Source organism: Astyanax mexicanus, unplaced genomic scaffold (assembly GCF_023375975.1).
Source record: "Astyanax mexicanus isolate ESR-SI-001 unplaced genomic scaffold, AstMex3_surface scaffold_31, whole genome shotgun sequence".
Classification (NCBI taxonomy): Eukaryota; Metazoa; Chordata; class Actinopteri; order Characiformes; family Acestrorhamphidae; genus Astyanax; species Astyanax mexicanus.
Window position 1 is genome coordinate 1,554,280 of NW_026040041.1, and position 19,974 is coordinate 1,574,253.

Here is a 19,974-nt window from a genome sequence, read left to right on the forward strand (position 1 = left end):
CAATGCAAATTCTAAACATGATAAAAATTCAGAAAATATGATCCAAATTTAGAAACACAATGCAAATTCTGAAATGTAAGGCAAACTCAGATATATGATACAAATTCTGAAATATTATGCAAATTCCAAAACACAATGCAAATTTTGAACTGCAATGAAAATTCAGATATGTGCTGCAAATTTAAAAATGCAATGCAAGTTTAGAAATATGAAAATCCAGAAATGCAATGCAAATTCAGAAATATTATGACAATTCAGAAATTCAATACTATGTTAATAATAATATTAAATAAAGCAGGTAGAAATTTAATTAATTCAATAATCGGATGTCAGCTGAGTCTGCTGAGTCATTAGAACATTTGGGACTCTTTGGGGGCAGTTATGGAAAATGTTAGTGTGAAACCTGTGATTAAGTTTTAGTAAAGAAAGTTATTAATCCACACTTTATTCATCATGAAGATCTGTTTACAGAAGGAATAGGGCAGCATCTCCAGCCCCCAGTGGAGTGTCTATGAAGAGTGACCGGTCCATCAATAATCCTCCTAATTTCAGCAGTGAAGCTGTGACCTCTGACTCAAAGTAAGTAAAACATTAAAGCCTCAGAGATTTGACTGTTAATGACCTTTTTTAATGTATAAAACACACACACATAAATATGCAAATTTAGAAATTCAATGCAAATTCAGAAATGTGATGCATATTCACAAATGTGATACAAATTCAGAAAAGCAATACAAATTAAGAAATGTAATGTAAATTTAGAAATGCACTGCAAATTTAGAAATATGATAAATTCAGGAAAGCAATTCAAATTAGGAAATGCAATGTAAATTTAGAAATGCGTTGCAAATTCAGATATATGCAAATTCAAAAATATAATGCAAATTCAGAAATACCATGCAAATTCAGAAAAGCAATACAAATTTAAAAATACAATGCAAATTCACAAATACAATGCAAATTCAAAAATAGAATGCAATTTCACAAATATGATGCAAATTTAGAAATGCAATGCAGATTCATAAATATGATGCAAAATCAGAAGTGTTGCAAATTTAGAAATATAATGCACTTTCAAAACCAGAATGCATATTTAGAAATATGATGCAATTTCAGTATAGCAATGCAAATTGCGAAATGCAATGCAAATTTAGTAATACGATGCAAATTCCGTAACATGCAATTTCAGAAATATGTTCAAAACCAGAATGCATATTCAGAAATATGATGCAATTTCAGAAAACCAATGTTGATTCAGAAATGCAGTGCAACTTTTGAAACGTATTGCACACTCAGAAATATGCAAATTCGGAAATGCAATGCAAATTCCGAAATCTGATGTAAATTCAGAAATGCATTGCAAATTCATGAATAAGATGCACATTCAGAAATGCAATGCAAATTCAGAAATATTATGCAAATGTAGAAGTGCAATGCAAATTCAGAAAAGCAATGCAAAGAAAGTGAGTGTGGAAACTGTGAATGAGTTTTAGTAAAGGAGGTCATTACTCCACACTTTATATAATGCAAAATGCAAATTCACGAGTAAGATGCAAATTCATAAGTGCAATGCAAATTTTGAAATACATTGTAAAATCAGAAATGCAATACAAATGTAGAAATATTATACAAATATTACAATGCAAGTTCAGAAATGTAAAGCAAATTCATAAATGCAAAATCTGTAATATGCAAATTCAGAGATATGTTAAAAAACAAAATACATATTCATAAATATGATGCAATTTCAGAAAAGCAATACAAATTCAGAAATGCAATGCAAATAAAAAAATGGAATACAATTTAAATCAAATGATGCAAATTCAGAAATACAGAAATATGTTCAAAAACAGAGTGCATATTCAGAAATATGATGCAATATTAGAACAGCAATGTAAATTCAGAAATGCATTGCAAATTTAGGAATATGCAAATTAAGAAATGTGATGCAAATTCAGAAATGCAATGCAAATTCAGAAATGCATTACACATTAAGAAATGTGATGCATGTTCAGAAATGCATTGCAAATTTAAAAACATATTGCAAATTCAGAAATGCAATACAAATAAAAAAATGCAATACACATTTAGAAATGTGATGCAGATTCAAAACCAGAATGAATATTCAAAAATAAGATGAAAAATCAGAAAAGCAATGCACATTTAGAAAAGCATTGCAAAATCAGAAAAACAATGCAAATTTAGAAATGTAAGGCAGATGATATGATGCAAATATTTCATATTCATATTTCATATTCAGAAATATGATGCAAATTCAGAAAAGCATAGCAAACTCAGAAATATGATGCAAAATGAAAAACAGAATGCATATTCAGAAATAGGGTTGGGCGGTATTGAAATTTTTCATACCACCATACCGTCGGCAGATTACATGGCTGTATACGGTATTACCGGCGGGGGGGGGGGGGGATTTATTTTTTTATGTATATTATTTTATTTTATATACTATATACTATTTCGTTTATATTTTTTAGAATTCGTTAGATTGTATTTCCTATAGCATTTTGAGCTTAGTTTAGTTACTTATTTTTTCATTTCATATCTATTTTTCAGTTTTAATTAAATGCTGTTATTAGCTTAGCTTCTAGCTTGTTGCTGCCTTCTATCTTATTTAGCATAAAGAAATATTCACTGGTCTTTTCAATGAATGTTGATTTACTCATTTTATAGCTGTATCTAACTATTTTAAGTCAGACAGGCACTGTGTTTTTTTTTTAATGTGGAGAGCTCATTCGCATGTTTGAATGGTTTGTCCTGTAGGAAAACGCATGCGATTTATCTGCTGACACTGTGGTCTGACTGGCAGGCTGAGAGACTGCAGGTCATGCAGCCGTTAGGCAGTAGAAGAAGCGCGAAGTACGCACATATTAATCCACCTGCGGAGCTTTAAACTCGCGGATGAGCTCGCGTTCAGGCTTGCGTTCACGCTCGGGTTCAGGCAGACAATCTAAACTCTAGTATGCAGAACTATATTATTATGGTTATTCATTTTCCATTCTTTTAAATAGCAGGATACTTTGATTTTTATTTCTCTGCCCGGACCCGACCCTGCCCGAGGAAAATAATAGAAAATCTCGGGTGGAGTCCAGTCTCCAGGAAATAGTCTATGTAGTCATCTTATTTTTAATACTAATTTTATTTTATATAAAGCTATGGCCTGATAATCTCCATATACCAAAGTAACAAAGTATTAATTTAAATGAAAACGAACGAAATAACAAAAACTGAAAGTGAAAGTTCTCCTTAACCGAAACTAATAAATACGATAATTAAAAAAAAAAAACTAAAACGAACTGAAATTGCAGATTGAATACCCTCATATTCGTGTTTGTTAATTTATTTATAAGCGCTGTTTCAGCTACAACAGATTAACAGCGGGTTGTGTTGTGCCGTTTCTGCTCCCAAAGGGGAGCCGGATTCTGGGGGTCAGATATCGGCAGCGCGGTGCAGAGCGCCTCGCGGTCCGCGGAATTACTTATATTTACAGCGCTGGAGCTAGCCGCGAAATAACGACAGAAAACCCTGAGGAAACTGCAGAATTCTGTTTGGGATTAGAATATGTGCGCGAAGGAGACAAAAAAAAGGAGAGAAAGTAGAGAAACAGGAGATGAGGAATAATTGAGAAGCAACTTCACCTGTGAGTAACTCACCAGAACACCCCACGCTGCAAGATAAACTGATAAATCTGATCATTTCGGTGCTTGGTTGGTTGTTGTTGTGGCTATTTGTGGCGATCATTTCGGTGAAAATTAGTAAAACCTGTAGAGTTTATTGAGTTTTTGCTGTATTATCTCCTCAGTGAGAATCCCTAACCCATAACCAATCAGTGAGCTCCAATTTAAATACTGTGGTATACAGAAATACTGCCCAACCCTATTCAGAAATATGAAATATGCACATTTAGAAATGTATTGCAAATTCAGAAATATGCAAATTCAGAAATATGATGCAAATTCAGAAATATGATGCAAATTAAATTCAGAAATATTATGCAATGCAAACGGAGAACAGAAATTATGTTGTTAAATAAAAGCAGGTAGAAAATGAATTACTGAGTCAGTAGAGCCATTAGAACATTGGAGATGCTTCTGGGACAGTTATGGAAAAGTTAGTGTGCAACTTGTGATTGAGTTTTAGTAAAGGAAGTTATTTATCCACACTTTACTCTCATCATGGATCATCACGAAGATCTGTTTACAGGAGGAAGAGAGCAGCATCTCCAGCCCCCAGTGGAGTGTCTATGAAGAGTGATCGGTTCATGGGGAATCCTCCTAATTTCAGCAGTGAAGCTGTGACCTCTGACCCAAAGTAAGTGAAACCTCCTATCTCCATGTTATATCCGGCAATTTAAACATATATTATTATTATTACAGTACACTCTCTCCAGTCCTATCACAGTGCACTTTATTATTACAGTACCCTCACTCCAGTCCTATCACAGTGCACTTTATTATTACAGTACCCTCACTCCAGTTCTATCACAGTGTGCTTGGCTATGTGCGTGGCTATGCCTATAGGATTCATTCGAAATACAGAAAAGGGGGGTGATGAGAAGGAACCGGTCATGAAGCCGCTTGAGATTTCTTTTTCTAAGAGGGAAATTAACATGCCAGGATTGGCCAGTGCAGAAAGGAGGTTCTGACAGGTAGGGGAAGAGCTTGGCGAGGGTACGAGACCAGGGGAGAAACCGAAGAGGAAACCGTCAAGGAGGCAGCAAACAAAGGATGTGTCGGGTGTGAGGAAAGGTCAGTGGCAAGAGCAGGTATGTTAACAGGGGTAAAGTGGGAATTTTAGCAGTCAGCTGTGACCAAACTTAGGGGGTTGTGTGAGGCAGCTAGGCCACAGTATGAGCTAATGTGAAGTCATTTGCAATTGGAAGAGAAAAAGCAGAGGTTGTTGAAATTGTTGCAGACCATCTTTCCTTCTAGAAAGATGATGAGCCGAACAAAGCTGTCGTGGGCACCAAAGGAGGACAGGTATATGGGTGTTTGAATTGGAAATGGGGGTTGGCAGGGGGCAGAAGCAACCAGGGAGCAAGAAGAGGCTGGATGTGAGGGGTCACCACATCAGACGCGAGAAAGTAAATTTTGACTTGCGAAAATCCTGCAATAAGGTTCCAGGTCCGGAGCGCCCCAGAAGGTAGAGAGGTCCCATTGCTGGAGATGAGCTGCAGCACGAGCCGAGAAGAGGTGGTGATATTCATAAAAATAAGTGCCACCGAAACAGATGGCCATATCCAAGATTACGGATAAGTAATCATTTCTTGGCGACGTGAAGGAAAAACAGAATAGATGTCATCCCTGAGGATTGAGAAGCAAATTCAGTTGCATAGATATACGGGGGTTTGGGTTGCACAAGGTCAATGATACGTCACCAGTTTCGACAATGCGAGGAGTGAATGAACTAGTTGAGAGTAGCATGGAGGAGAGATCCATGTCTGCACCTTGGAGAATGCGATTTTGTAGAGAAGAGGAGATCAGAGGGGGGTTGAACATGCGTGCATCAGCTGGAGGGGCCGCTGGAAGTGCTGTATACAGGGTGATAAGCTTGCATTGAGGCGACAGCAGGTGGCGGTAGCATCGCGTTGTGAGTGCGGGAGCTTCTGGAGCATTGTGTTGAGCAAATTACATCATCAGGGCACGACGCTGGTGTCTTGCACATTGTTTACCTCCTAGCGAGGCAAGAGAGAACAGTAAAATAAGTTCTGCTTTTGAAGCAAAATGAGAGAAAGCAACTCCACGTTCTTTAAGAACTTTTTGCAGTTTAACCACTGTTCGTTCCTTCCTTTGAGGAGGTTGATAGTTACCGGAAATACGGGCTTGAGCTGGAGCATGGGACGCTGGTGTTGCGACGCCGGCTGAAGTGGTTGGGCATCTGTAGCAGAGACTCCGGTTAGGAGAGGTTGGAGAGCGGCAGGAGTGCTCGCATCCGGAGTTACTCTGGTGTGAACAATGTACGTGAGGAAGAATGGGTTGAAGCAGGAGTAGTTGGTATGGAGATGACAGATTTCAACCGAGGGGTTTGGTGAGAAGGAGCAGGAGAGGGGGCAGGCTGGCAGAGGTTGAAAAGGTTGTCGTCGGAGGCTGCGAGGTCAAAGTCCATGTTTGGGTAGCAAGGTGAGTTTACATTACATTACATTACATTACATTTGGCAGATGCTTTTGTCCAAAGCGACTTACAATAGTCAAGTACAGAAGTAATAGAAGTTTAAAGGTAAAAACATATTTAGATAGGGCCTAAAGGAGGTCGAAGGGAAATAATGGGATAGAGGAGTGAAGGAGGGGAAGAGGAAAATTTGGTTAGAAGCAGTTAGTGTGTTAGAGGTGTTAGGAGAGTAAGTGCTCTTTGAAGAGCTCTGTCTTCAGGAGTTTATTAAAGATAGTGAGATTCTCTTGATCTGGTAATGGAAGGTAATTTGTTCCACCATTGGGAAACTCTGTATGAGAACAGTCTGGATTGCTTTGTGTGAATGTTTGGCAAAGCGAGGCGACGTTCATTGGAGGAGCGCAGCGGCCGGGAGGTAGCGTAAGCCTTCAGGAGTGAATGCAGGTAGGAAGGAGCTGTTCTGTCATCACCTTGTTGGAGATTGTAAGGGCTTTGAATTTGATGCGAGCATCAACTGGTAGCCAATGGAGGTCAATGAGCAGCGGGGTGACATGTGCCCGTTTTGGTTAGTTGAAGACCAGATGTGCGGCTGCATTCTGCATCATTTGGAGTGGTTTTACTACACAGGGCGGGAGGCCAGTTAGCAGGGCATTGCATTAGTCGAGGCGTGAGATGACGACTGCTTGTACCAGGAGTTGGGTGGCCTGTTGCGTCAGAAACGGCCTAATTTTTCTGATGTTATAAAGCGCAAAGCGGCAGGATCGAGCAACTGAGGCCACATGGTGCGTAAAGTAGAGCTGGTCATCAAACATAACACCCTGGTTTCTAGCAACCTTTGTCGGTGAGAGAGAGAGAGTCAATGGTTATAGAGAAGTTGTGTTAAAAAGATGGTTTTGCTGGTATAACCAGCTAGTAGGTGGGTGTGGCAGATTTGTTGATGCAAACTTTCATCACAAATGGTAGGTAGCTAAAGCTATTTTTATAGGGCAGTTGATTGATAAGGGGTGGGGTTAGTGCATGGAGTTATTGCATAACTGCAATTAGCAAAGTGGTAAAACTTGCAGGAGTTACATGGGACAGGCATGGAGAATAGGGCAACAAAGTGAAAACAGGCTAGAGGTCATACACGGGAGGTAAAAAAAAACAGAGCAAGAGGGCAGGGCAAAAGAATAGTCAAAAAAACAAAACAGGTCAAAACTGAGAGAAGCTAATAAAAAAAGGGCTAGGCTAAAGAAAAAAAGAAAAACGTATAGAATAGAATAGAATGTGCAAAAGAAATGCTGTGTACAAGAGCTATTTAAAAAAAAGGTTCAATACTTAGCACTGGGAAACAGAAACAGAGGGGTATTTATACAAGGGGAAACAGGAAATGGCAATTGTAACAGTCACATGAATTTGTCTGACTTTGTTTACATTATTAGACAGTCAAGTCACCTTGAAGAAACATTTGGAAATGTATCAGTTTAATGCAGATTTGATCTAAAGTGTATTTTTTTATTTTGTCCATTATCGTTACTTTTATTTTATTATTAATATTATGATTTTCTTGCACTCTAAGCTTTTAAATCAGAAATGTTTAATCATGTATATCATAGTGTGTTTTTTCTATTTGCCTACAGAGAGAAGATTACACTGAATGTCCTGAGAAAGACGAACGAGAAAGACCTCCCTACCACACTAGAGAGCAGTAAGAGTTCTGAGTCATGACCATGGATAACATCTTGAGTGTAAATCTCTGTTAAATCCTGCATTGTAATAGGAATAAAAATAATAACTTGGATTTTGTAATCGTAGGATAACATATCACAGCATCAGCTGTAGTCCTTAAAACAAAAACTTATGGATTTTAACTCTAAGACCACTACAACTGCTACAAAAACACACTACTATTATCATTAATATTAAATTCATTATTTACTGTATCACAAAGTCGGTTTACACAGCGTCTTTAATGCATGATCACAGCTGATTTCATGATCTTTATTATCTTCTCCTGTTATCAGAATTGGCCCCGGCTTGTCAACCAAAGCTCAAATCCACACTGAGGGAAAAATGTCAGAGAATTAATGAAGGAATCACAAATCCTGGAACCTCAGTACTCCTGAATGAGATCTACACAGAGCTCTACATCACACAGGGAGGGGGTGGAGAGATCAATCAGGAACATGAGGTAAGACAGATTGAAGATGCATCCAGGAAAAGGACAACACAGGAGATTCCCATCAAATGTAACGACATCTTTACACCATTACCAGAACAGAACCAACCCATCAGAACTGTGCTGACTAAAGGAGTTGCTGGAATTGGAAAAACAGTCTCTGTGCAGAAGTTCATTCTGGACTGGGCTGATGGAAAAGCCAATCAGGACGTCCTCTTCATTTTCCCTCTTCCTTTTAGAGAACTGAATCTAATGAAGGAGAAGAAGCTCAGTCTGGTGAATCTTCTTCAGCGCTTCTTCCCAGAAACACAAGATTTAAAACCAAGACATTATAAGAGCTACAAGATCATGTTCATCTTTGATGGTCTGGATGAGTGTCGACTTCCTCTGAACTTCAAGAACAATAAGAACTTGGTGGATATAGAAGAACAAACCTCAGTGGATGTGCTGCTGACAAACCTCATCAAGGGTAACCTGCTTCCATTCTCTCTCCTATGGATAACTACTCGACCAGCATCAGCCAATCAGATCCCTCCTGGTTGTGTAGACCAGTTTACAGAGGTACGAGGGTTCAGTGACCCTCAGAAAGAGGAATACTTTAGGAAAAGGATCAGAGATCAGAGCCTTGCTGAAAGAATCATTACACACATGAAGTCCTCCAGAAGCCTCTACATCATGTCCCACATCCCAGTCTTCTGCTGGATCTCAGCCACTGTTCTAGAGAGGATGTTGGGTGAAGCAGAGGGAGGAGAGATCCCCAAGACTCTGACTCAAATGTTCACACACTTCCTGATCTTTCAGATCAAACACCGCAGCCAGAAGTACCACCATAACAGTGAGGATGATCTTGAGCAGACTAGAAAGATTATTCTGGCTCTGGGAAAACTGGCTTTCCAACAGCTGGAGAAAGGAAACCTGATCTTCTATGAGGAAGATCTGAAAGAGTGCAGCATTGATGTGAAAGAAGTGTTCGTGTACTCAGGAGTGTGCACCCAGATCTTCAGACAGGAATCTGATCTTCACCTGGGAAAGGTCTTCAGCTTTGTACATCTGAGTGTTCAGGAGTTTCTGGCTGCTTTATATGCGTTTCTCTCCTTCATCTCCAACAACAGAAATGTTCTACCTGGAGTTTTGGATTTCTCCAAAAAGAGAACAATGTCTGACTTCCTGAAGAGAGCCGTGGACGAGGCCTTAAAAAGTAAAAACGGACACCTGGACCTTTTCCTACGATTTCTTCTGGGTCTCTCACTGGAGTTCAATCAGACTCTTTTACAAGGTCTTCTGATACAGACAGGAAACTTCTCTCACAGTAAAGAGGAAGTAGTGGAGCACATCAAGCAGAAGATCGAGGAGAATCTCTCTCCAGAGAAAACGATCAGTCTGTTCCACTGTCTAAATGAACTGAATGATCATTCTTTACTGCAGGAAGTCCAAAAGTACCTGAACCCTGAAAATTCCTTTAGACTTCGTAGAGCTGAGCTCTCTCCTTCTCAGTGGTCAGCTGTGGCATTTGTGATAATGAATTCAGAAGAGGAGCTGGATGAGTTTGTCCTGAGCAAATTTCAAACATCAGAAGAATGTTTTCTGAGGCTGCTTCCAGTGGTGAAAGCATCCAGAAAGATTGTGTGAGTATTTTCATTAATCAGTATTTCATCTGTGCTGTTTTATATTTTGTATAATTTGTACATTTTTTTATATAGTATGATATATTTAAATGCAATAAGAATCACAGTGTACACTTAATGCAATTAAACTTTTTGGTTCACTTAAATTTAGGGGTTGGTGAGCATTAATGTTGCTGTGTCACCTGTTGTGGCGATTTTATTTAATGTGCTTTTCTGCTCCCTACTGGACTTTTTTGGCGATTTCATTTAATTTGTCTACTTTTAATGACTTCATCACTAGTAGACTGAAGTGTTTAAGCCCGTTTTAAGCATTGTTGGTATGTTAACGATTCTGGCCAATGTAAATCATGTTGTACAATGTATTTTAGTATTTTATATGCTAGGTGTTAGTTTACATTTTTAATCTCTGTTGACTTTTGATGTTTTTGACATGCCAACCGAGAAATAGGAATTGTAATAAGAGACCCATACTAGTCATTTAAGACTTAAGTATCTTATTGAGAATCTATTAAGTATCTAATTGTAGCACATTTGTGTTTGTCTTGTTTCAAGTTTTTGCACCTTTTTTCAACGTTCTACATTAAACAAGTAAACTATACTTCCCCTGTGTGGTAAATGGGAACCGAGTAAACTGCCTGTCAAATTATACACAGCATATAAGGAGTAAAACAACGGCTTCTCTTAGAGCTGATCTGCAGTAGATTGGAACAAAGATACTGACACAGCACAACTTGTCTCAGCACTGCTGCGAAAAGAGTGCTGGTACCTCCTGCTTTTTGGCGTATATCATCCAAGAAAGCCAAGTCAAATCCATGCGGTGTTTTACTCAAGCACCCCCATGCAGTGTCTCTAAGCGATGTTCTGCTGAAGCACCCAGACCTCAACAATAGCCTTCTTGCAGTACTCAGTAGGCCCATGTGAAGTGCACAAAATGAATGACTTACCTGCAGATAGACTTAGCACGGATCCCTCATCCTCCCACGTTGGCCTAGATGTGTTTGGGCCATGGACTATCTTTTCACACTGTCCACGTTGTGGCCTTGCTAACAGCTAAAGGTTGGCAGTTCTTTTCATGTGTTTGAGTATCTGAACTATTCATATAGAGGTCATAAAGACATTGGATGCTTCATGCTTTCTAAATGCTTTGAGCAGATTCATTGCGATGCGTGAACCACTCAAGACAATTAGGTCCTACCAAGGGACAAACTTTGTTGGAGCATGTCATAAATTGAACATTCCTTCTAATCTCAGAAGTAAAGAAGCAGTTCTCTCCAACAGGGCAGCTCTTGGATCTTCCTCATGCATCACATATGAGTGGAGTATGGGACAGGATGATTGGAGTTGCACAGCGAATCTTGAATTAATTGTTTTTACAGCTAGGATCCTCCAGACTCACTTACGAGGGTCCATAGTTCTCTAATGCAGTGGTAATGGCTATTGTAAATTCAAGACCATTGGTCTTAAATGTTCCTAAAGGGCCATAGATTCACACATTTGCTATATTACTGGCACAAAAGATTGGATCTTGCCCGATCCCACATGGGGAGGTTGACTGCAAACAACTATATAGACATTGTGCCAGGTGCTATTGTAGTTATACTGGACAGTCAAACAAAACGCAATGAATGTTCTATGAGACGAGTTACCCAAGTGTTTCCAAGCAAGGATAAAAAAAATGCAACGTGGAAGTGAAAATCAGTGAAATTCAGTACTTACATTTTTACATCCCATTTTTTAAATCCAGATTTTGATAGTGGTATCAAAACATGAACATGTTCACAGTAAATAATTGAAAAATAGAAGGGTGCATTGATAGTGATTTTTATAGTATGTAAATGAAATTTGGACTAAATATATTTGAACATGAAAATATGATAGTACAAAAGTTTAACGAACCTCTGTGTGTGATGGTCAAATTCTGTTTTCTGAAGAGGTTTCTCTTTCTCTCTGCAGACTGGAATACTGCAGTATTACAGAGAAAGGATGTTCTGCTCTGTTTTCAGCTCTGAAATTAAACCCCTCCCACCTGAGAGAGTTGAGTCTGGCCTACAGTAAACCAGGAGATTCAGGAGTGAAGCTGCTCTCTGATCTACTGATGGATCCACTTTGTAAACTGGAGAAACTACAGTGAGAGTTGCAGCTGTTGTTGATTTTCTTAATTCTTTGTATTTCACAGTGATTTGTGTTGAGTTATAATATGAGGAGTTTTCTTCTCTCTACAGGCTGAAATTCTGCGGTATTACAGAGAACCACTGTGCTGCTCTGGTTTCAGCTATGAAATCAAACCCCTCAGAGCTACGAGAGCTGAATCTGAGCTACAATAAACCAGTAGTGAAGATGATCTCTGGTTTACTGGAAGATCCACGCTGTAAACTGGAGAAACTACAGTGAGTGCTACCCTGCAACCTAACATGAATAAATATTCATTAGAATCTGCTCTTGATTACCATCTCTCGTTCCTATAAACATAAATGATACAAGTTTAACAGCAACTGAACAGATATATTATTATGGTCACTGTACAGGTACACATAGGGTCAGTGTATGGTTCCCTGCCAAGTCCTTGGCAAAACTAAATGTGCTTTGTTCCAGAGGGAACATGTGAGGAATTTGGTAGCAGATGTAAACCGATGTAAACTGACTGGAGAGATTTTAAAATTAATTTAATTAGATTTTATAATGTAGATTTTAATATATTCATAGGTTGTATGTTTGACACCTCTATAAATGTAATTACCCTTTAGTGTCTATAGTGCTGTTTTGAAGTCTGAACCATTCAGAGCAGGAATTAGCCAGGCTCAGTTACAGCCTCAATTAAGATGGGGTAGTTTTAATAAAGTCTTGCAGAAGAGAAAGAGTACAAGGGCAGTCCTTGAATGTGTATCAGTGACTGGGATTAATGGAGTAATTCACAGTTCAAGGATTTGCAGATGTAGATTTTCATGCAACAAACTCTGATGTTACAACAGGACTCTGATGTTGCAACAGAAACAGACATAAGTCTGTTTTTACTAGCCACGACAGCTGACACTATTGATACATCTAAGAAAGTCAAACTTAGTCACACATTGTTAAACCAAAGAAACACAGAATTACAACTGAAGACGAAATTGAACAGCTACAGAGTACAACACTAGTCCTCACTAAGTATTTTACTCTTTGTTCTGTGTAATTACACATTCTCACCAGAAAGGTATTTGAACCCCCACCATGTACACTTGAAGTATTTTGTAGGACAGATAAGACATAACCAAGCAATGCCTTTTATACCAGTAGAGGAAATACGGAAATGTTTTGTGATTAACTGAATCAAAAACTGCAATGAACTCAATAAGAAGTATGTTTAGGTGTAAAGTATTAGCAGAATGCAGAAGCCCATTCACATCTCTCAAACGATCTGTGTATGAAACCCATCTTGCTAAGTATGCTAATCCTACCACCTTTTACAACCCTTTATACTGCCACAATTTAAAATACTGTTCAATTATCTGGCTAACCTCAGTGTTTAAACATGTGCTGTGTTACATAGTATAGGTTATATATGTGTTTAAGCTGGTAGTGAGATTTGTCCTACTCTCATCAGGCTGGAATTCTGCAGGATTACAGGAGAAGACTGTGCAACTCTGGTTTCAGCTTTGAAATTAAACCCCTCCCACCTGAGAGAACTGAATCTGAATTACAATAATCCAGGAGATTCAGGAGTGAAGCTGCTCTCTGATCTTCTGAAGGATCATCATTTTAAATTGGAGAAACTAAAGTAGGTTACTGAATTAATTTATCTTTACAGACACATTGTGAACAATAAAAGTAGATTATACCAGTTAAAACTTACTTTTTTCTCTCCAAAGAATCTGTGACTCTTCAGAATTACGTGAACTAAATTTAGGCGTTATAAATTTAGGAGATTCAGGAGTGAAGCTGCTCTCTGATCTACTGGAGGATCCTTACTGTAACCTGGAGAAACTACAGTGAGTACTTAATTACACACCTGAGCACACACACCTACAATCAATAAAAATAATGCATTTTATTTCAAGGTGCCTTTCTAGCACCCAAAGACACTATACAACAATAAAACTATAACAAAGTACACAAGGGGTAAAAAAACAGAAAAAAGATCAAAGTAAATCAAAGTGGGGAATATTGAAGAATATTAAAGATTTAAAGTCATAATATAAGTCCCTAATGACCATCTTCTTATTGTCCGATTGGTTACAGACTGACTGATCTCCAGTTCCACATACCAGGGGCTGGTTTACCAAGTTGTGGTCAGACCTACCCAGAGAGAGAGACAGAGCAGCTGTATGCATCCTTAGCATTAGCATACAGCAAGTCCACTGTTCTTTCCTATCTGGAAGGACAGTCCACATACTGAGTGAAGACTGGAAGTGTCTTAGCCATAGTGACATGGTTAAAGTCACCTGATATGGCAGTAAAGGCATTTGGGTGTTGAGTTTAAAGACATCGCCTGCTGGCGTCACACAGTGAGCTCTTACCTCTCGCTGTGCACCCCAGTTGGCCCAAATAGGCACCTACGGAAGTGTTGTAGCTGCATGCCTTTGTGGACTTATTTTAAAACACAGTAGTAGGATCAGAATAAAGTTTACTTCTACTGGTTTAGCTTACAGTAAAAAAAAATGGGAGAAAAATCCTGTATTATTCAAAACACAGATTTTGAGCCAACTTAAGATATCATACTGCCCAGACATTCATATACTAAGCAAATGATGAGCCGGTTGCTGCACCTCAGAGATGTAAACACTAAGAACTGCAGCTGCAATTTAGACTTTGGTATGGGTAATTACAACTGTGTAACTCATCTATTGTTCTTTTCACTACTTCTCTCTGCAGTCTGAGGAACAGCAGTCTTACAGGAGAAGACTGCGCTGCTCTGGTTTCAGCTCTGAAATTAAACCCCTCCCACCTGAGAGAGCTGAATCTGAGCTACAATAATCCAGGAGATTCAGGAGTGAAGCTGCTCTCTGATCTACTGACAGACCCTCATTTTAACCTGGAGAACCTACAGTGAGTAGATGACTTACACACACTGACACATACACACACACACACACACTGAGACACAGACACACACAGAAACACATACACAAACACACAGTGCACCAGTGTGAAAATGCCCTCAGCCAACTTTGGCAGAATCATTCTATATAAAAAAGTGGCGGACACTGAGTAAAATGTAAATCTTTTTAATCCATATTTAATTCACTTTTATTTTGTCTGGCTGTTTGAGTGGACACTAGGGGGAGCACTAACGGTACTCCACCACAGCACAGCTCACAGGGCTGCCCTGAGCTGTGCCTGAATGCTTCTAATATCAGCCTTGGGTGTGCAGTTATCGGTCAATGCCAATTATCTAAAAAAAATGTCAATAACTGGCCCAATTAATTGGCAGGCCGATATATTGGTAGATCACACATTGAAAGGTAGACATTTTATTATCTTATAAAAAACATTAACTAATTTAGAACTGGATGGCACTAGCTCATCTCAAAAATGAACAAGAAGTGGGACAGTCATGGAGGTTGGATTCTCTTTTGATGTATATATGGTTTAGATGTCTATATGGTTTTGATATATATATATATATATATATATATATATATATATATATATATATATATAGCTGTGTTATACTTGTAAAATGTTGCAGTACCTGTAACTGATGAACTTTAAAAATGTGAGTGATTACCCCTGTCAAGGGATAGTGTTGGTGTTTGGAAGTTAAGGGCATGTGCACAGGCTGTGTGGGCATGGCCTACATATGTCAGGATTGGAAAAAAGGAAAGCTAAGCACTTAGTGAAGTACTGCTGTGTATCAGCAGGTATAGACAGCCTGTACATCTGTGAGAAATGTGAATTGTGAATGTAAGCCTGAGCTGAGTAATGTATTTTATCTATCATTTATCAAATGATATCCTATTTGTATGTGTAATTACAAAGAAAGTTATTAGTATGTGTGTGTTTGTTAGTGTTTCTAATGTATTATCATTTCTCTCTCCAGACTATGGGATTGTAATCTATCAGAGAAAAGTTGTGCTGCTCTGGCCTCAGCTCTCAGCTCAAATTCCTCAAGTCTGAGAGAACTGGACCTGGGTAAAAATGAACTGCAAGATTCAGGAGTGAAGCTGCTCTCTGCTGGACTGAAGAGTTCACACTGTAAACTGCAGAAACTGGAGTAAGAGCATCAGAAATGCAGCAGAATGGAAAACAGCTGGCATTACACACACTAACATGCTCAAACACACACATATGTTCACACTTGCTGTCACACATACCATTTGCATCAGAGACCTTGAGAGAGTGAGCCAATGACCAATCTCTAACCCCTAAAATATATAAATCCAGCAGTGTGGGGTTACTGCTGATATCCTACAAATGAATGCAGTGTTGACAAGAGCTAAAATCCTCACTCCTAGTGTGTGAGTGTAACTCGTCTGTTGTACTTTTTGCTCCTTCTCTCTGCAGACTGATGGGCTGTAGTATTACAGGAGAAGGCTGTGCTGCTCTGGTTTCAGCTCTGAAATTAAACCCCTCCCACCTGAGAGAACTGTATCTGAACCACAATAAACCAGGAGATTCAGGAGTGAAGCTGCTCTCTGATCTACTGAAGGATCCTCACTTTAAACTCGAGAACCTACAGTGAGTTACTGACTTACACACAGACAAACACACTCAAACTCATACACATACACACTAACACACACACACACACACACACACACACTTTCTCACACACATACACACAAAGGACATTGCGATAATATTCATATGTAATGATTTGGGGTATTGTATCACTGTTTCACTGCTGAATCCAGATCTTATGTGTGTTTTATTGATTAGGTGAGTTTTTACACTCCTAGTGGGTAAATTTAACTGTGTAACTCGTCTGTTGTACTTTTCTCTCCTTCTCTCTGCAGGCTGGAGTACTGCAGTATTACAGAAGAAGGCTGTGCTGCTCTGCTTTCAGCTCTGAAATTAAACCCCTCATACCTGAGAGAGCTGAATCTGAGCAACAGTAAACCAGGAGATTCAGGAGTGAAGCTGCTCTCTGATCTACTGAAGGATCCTCATTTCAAACTGCAGAAACTAAAGTAAGTTACTGATCAATAACCCTTACCCTTAATCAATAAAGCTATGATTGTGAGATAGGGAAGGAGGAAGAGGGCCTCACTACAGCAAACAGTGTACCAGTGTGAAAATGATCTCAGCAGAATTATTCTATAGAGAATGTGGGAGATGCTGTGTTAAATATAAATACATACAGAATGTAATGATTTGCACATCTTATAGATCTATATTTAATTCATAATAAAACATAAAACATATATCAGCTGTTAGTAATAATAATAGACACAAAACTGCTGACTTTTATTTTACTGTTTTTTTAACAAATACAGAACATAGGTTAAATACTGACACACAAATAGTACAACAATATTACATTACCTAATATAGTATATAATATAATAGACACCCTAGACTGTGGGAAAATAGTTATTTCCTGTGTCTATCTATTCCTCGAGACGGCTTAAACAGCATCCTCCTAAAAGTACACCTTGATGATGCCCAGGGAAGTGCGGCTGTCATCTTTGATGATAAATATTAGAATAAAAATGTGAGACATTATTTTATCACCATGTTAAACTTGATTACAGCAGGCACACCTGACGTGCATTACAACAGTCCACACTAATGTAATCAGCTGATTACAGTACAGCATCTATGATTAACTGGTTCAAACAATGCTAGTATATGAACTGTCTATTTTCCACTGCTACACAGTATTACGTCACAAAATCCTGATGTTTCCATGCATCATGGAATTGTCATTTGCACACCATTTCACATATTTCAGTCACGACACACATTTAATGATATTTCCATCATTTACACCTGATTCAGTACAACATCGACATTAATACTGACTTCAAAACATGCAGATGGGTTAATTTGCTGCAGAGTGTCGTTAGCAGTGTCTCAAAGCTCCTCTGTGTCTGGCAGTTTGTTTGTGTCTGCAGTCCAGACTCTTTAGCACATCTGCTGGTAAAATGGCAGAATGAACACTACAGGAAGAACTAACGGTACTCCACAGCAGCACAGCTCACAAGGCTGCCCGGAGCGGATTATTTATCAGCCTAGGGCGATCAGATATTGGTCGATATTGATGGCAGTTATCTAAATGGCGGTGTAGGAGAACTTGCTCAATCAGTGGCTGACTAAATACTTTTTGACCCAGTATAAATACAAATAATTAATGTATGTGTGTCAGTGTTTTTAATGTATTATCTTTTCCCTCTCCAGGCTGTGGAGGTGTGATCTATCAGATAACAACTGTGCAACTCTGGCTTCAGCTCTCAGCTCAAATTCCTCAAGTCTAAGAGAACTGAACCTGGGTTTTAATAAACTGCAGGATTCAGGAGTGAAGCTGCTCTGTGCTGGACTGAAGAGTTCACACTGTAAACTGCAGGAACTGGAGTAAGATCATCAGAAATGCAGCTGAACAGAAAATCTCACCTTTACACATTAATTTCTTTTCACCTGTGTTTTATTGAATGGATGGATGTGTACACTCCTAGTGTGTAGGTTTAACTGTTTAACTCTTTTTTTGCTTCTTCTCTCTGCAGGCTGGTGAGCTGCAGGATTACAGGAGAAGGCTGTGCTGCTCTGGTTTCAGCTCTGAAATTAAACCCCTCCCACCTGAGAGAACTGGATCTGAACTTCAATAATCCAGGAGATTCAGGAGTGAAGCTGCTCTCTGATCTACTGAAGGATCCCCACTTTAAACTGGAGAAACTAAAGTAAGTTACTGACTTAAATATTGAATTATTAGACTAAGACAACACTGTTCAGAATTCACTAATGAATCTAGTTTTGTGTTTGATCTAATAATAGCAGTATAGTGGAGTTATTAGTGAGTCATTGGTAAGGCGGTGCTGGTAATTCACCATAGCTTGTATCTGAGAGTCAGGTGGTCTGTATCACAGCATGATCAGGCGCTCACGGGTTTAAAGGAAGGAGGAGTTTTAGTGGTGTTTAAGGGCAGCTGATTGTTGAAACAGTGCAGCAGTGAAAACAGACCTGTGTGTGGTTTATGGTCTTTCTCTCCAGTGTTTGTGAGGCGAGAAGTGTGTGGAAGGTGAGGAATGTGTTGTAGGTGGAGTGTGTGTGATATGTGAGAGTGTTTGTGGGATAAAAATTGTTTGTTAGTGTGTGTGAGATGAGTAGTGTGTGTGAGGTGAGGATTGTATGTGAGGTGAGGAGTGTGTGGTAGGTGAGGAGTGTGTGGTATGTGTGGAGTAAGTGTATGTGTGTGATAAGTATGTGTTGATGTCCTGTTTTCTATTTTACAGAATCTGAACACCTGACCTGCTGTTACCTGCATACCCTTTCTCAAACTCCTCCCATCCCACTTCTGTAGCCTCTAGAAACGTCCAATCTCCTGCTTTAAAAATGTACAGGACTCCTACAAAATGTTTTAATATTTATAAAGATCTGCTTTGTTAATTCTGTTTATGTTCAGTTATGAACTTATGCTGAAGCTTCTCTAAGTCTGGTCCTTCTCAAACATCAGCTTCCACATCCAAGTTCCTGAAAGCGAAGAAGACCAAGGTGCTCCAGGATTGGCCAGACCAGTCACACACAATATTAATTACATTTTCCAATGAACCATGACTTTACGTTTTAGTGTTATTGTACCACGTTAGTGTATTCAAAACAAGTACATGTACAGTATAATTTCAACATTATACATATATTTTTGTAAACTACAATGTCCAAGTCTTCACTGAGTCTAATAAACCTCAATGAATGATGCTAAACTTTATTTTGATTGTATTAGTACAGAAAATGTTTGTTACATTAGGTGAATGTTTGTCTTTTTATACTAAACCAATCCAGCAACGTAATGCCTAAAATATTTTTTTATCGTCCACACATTTGGAGTTCATTTAGAGTCAATTTGGGCTAATCTGTTTCTTACATATAAGAATAAAGTGAGATGAGGATTTATTAGAGGAAATGCAATCATATTTCTCTTAAAAATATTTT

At 38.7% G+C, this 19,974-nt stretch overlaps 1 protein-coding gene across 1 annotated transcript in view; it reads left to right on the forward strand.

Moving 5' to 3' along the window:
- The window catches only part of LOC111197530 (NLR family CARD domain-containing protein 3-like), a 141,681-nt gene extending 121,707 nt beyond the window's left edge, over nucleotides 1–19,974 (forward strand). The window contains exons 19-28 of the mRNA XM_049472838.1: nucleotides 12,132–12,296; nucleotides 13,493–13,666; nucleotides 13,758–13,877; nucleotides 14,761–14,934; nucleotides 15,929–16,102; nucleotides 16,393–16,566; nucleotides 16,845–17,018; nucleotides 18,229–18,402; nucleotides 18,552–18,725; nucleotides 19,278–19,974. Of these exons, the coding sequence (XP_049328795.1) occupies nucleotides 12,132–12,296; nucleotides 13,493–13,666; nucleotides 13,758–13,877; nucleotides 14,761–14,934; nucleotides 15,929–16,102; nucleotides 16,393–16,566; nucleotides 16,845–17,018; nucleotides 18,229–18,402; nucleotides 18,552–18,725; nucleotides 19,278–19,284 (1,510 nt within the window). The 3' untranslated portion in view covers nucleotides 19,285–19,974. The remainder of the gene's footprint in view (nucleotides 1–12,131; nucleotides 12,297–13,492; nucleotides 13,667–13,757; nucleotides 13,878–14,760; nucleotides 14,935–15,928; nucleotides 16,103–16,392; nucleotides 16,567–16,844; nucleotides 17,019–18,228; nucleotides 18,403–18,551; nucleotides 18,726–19,277) is intronic.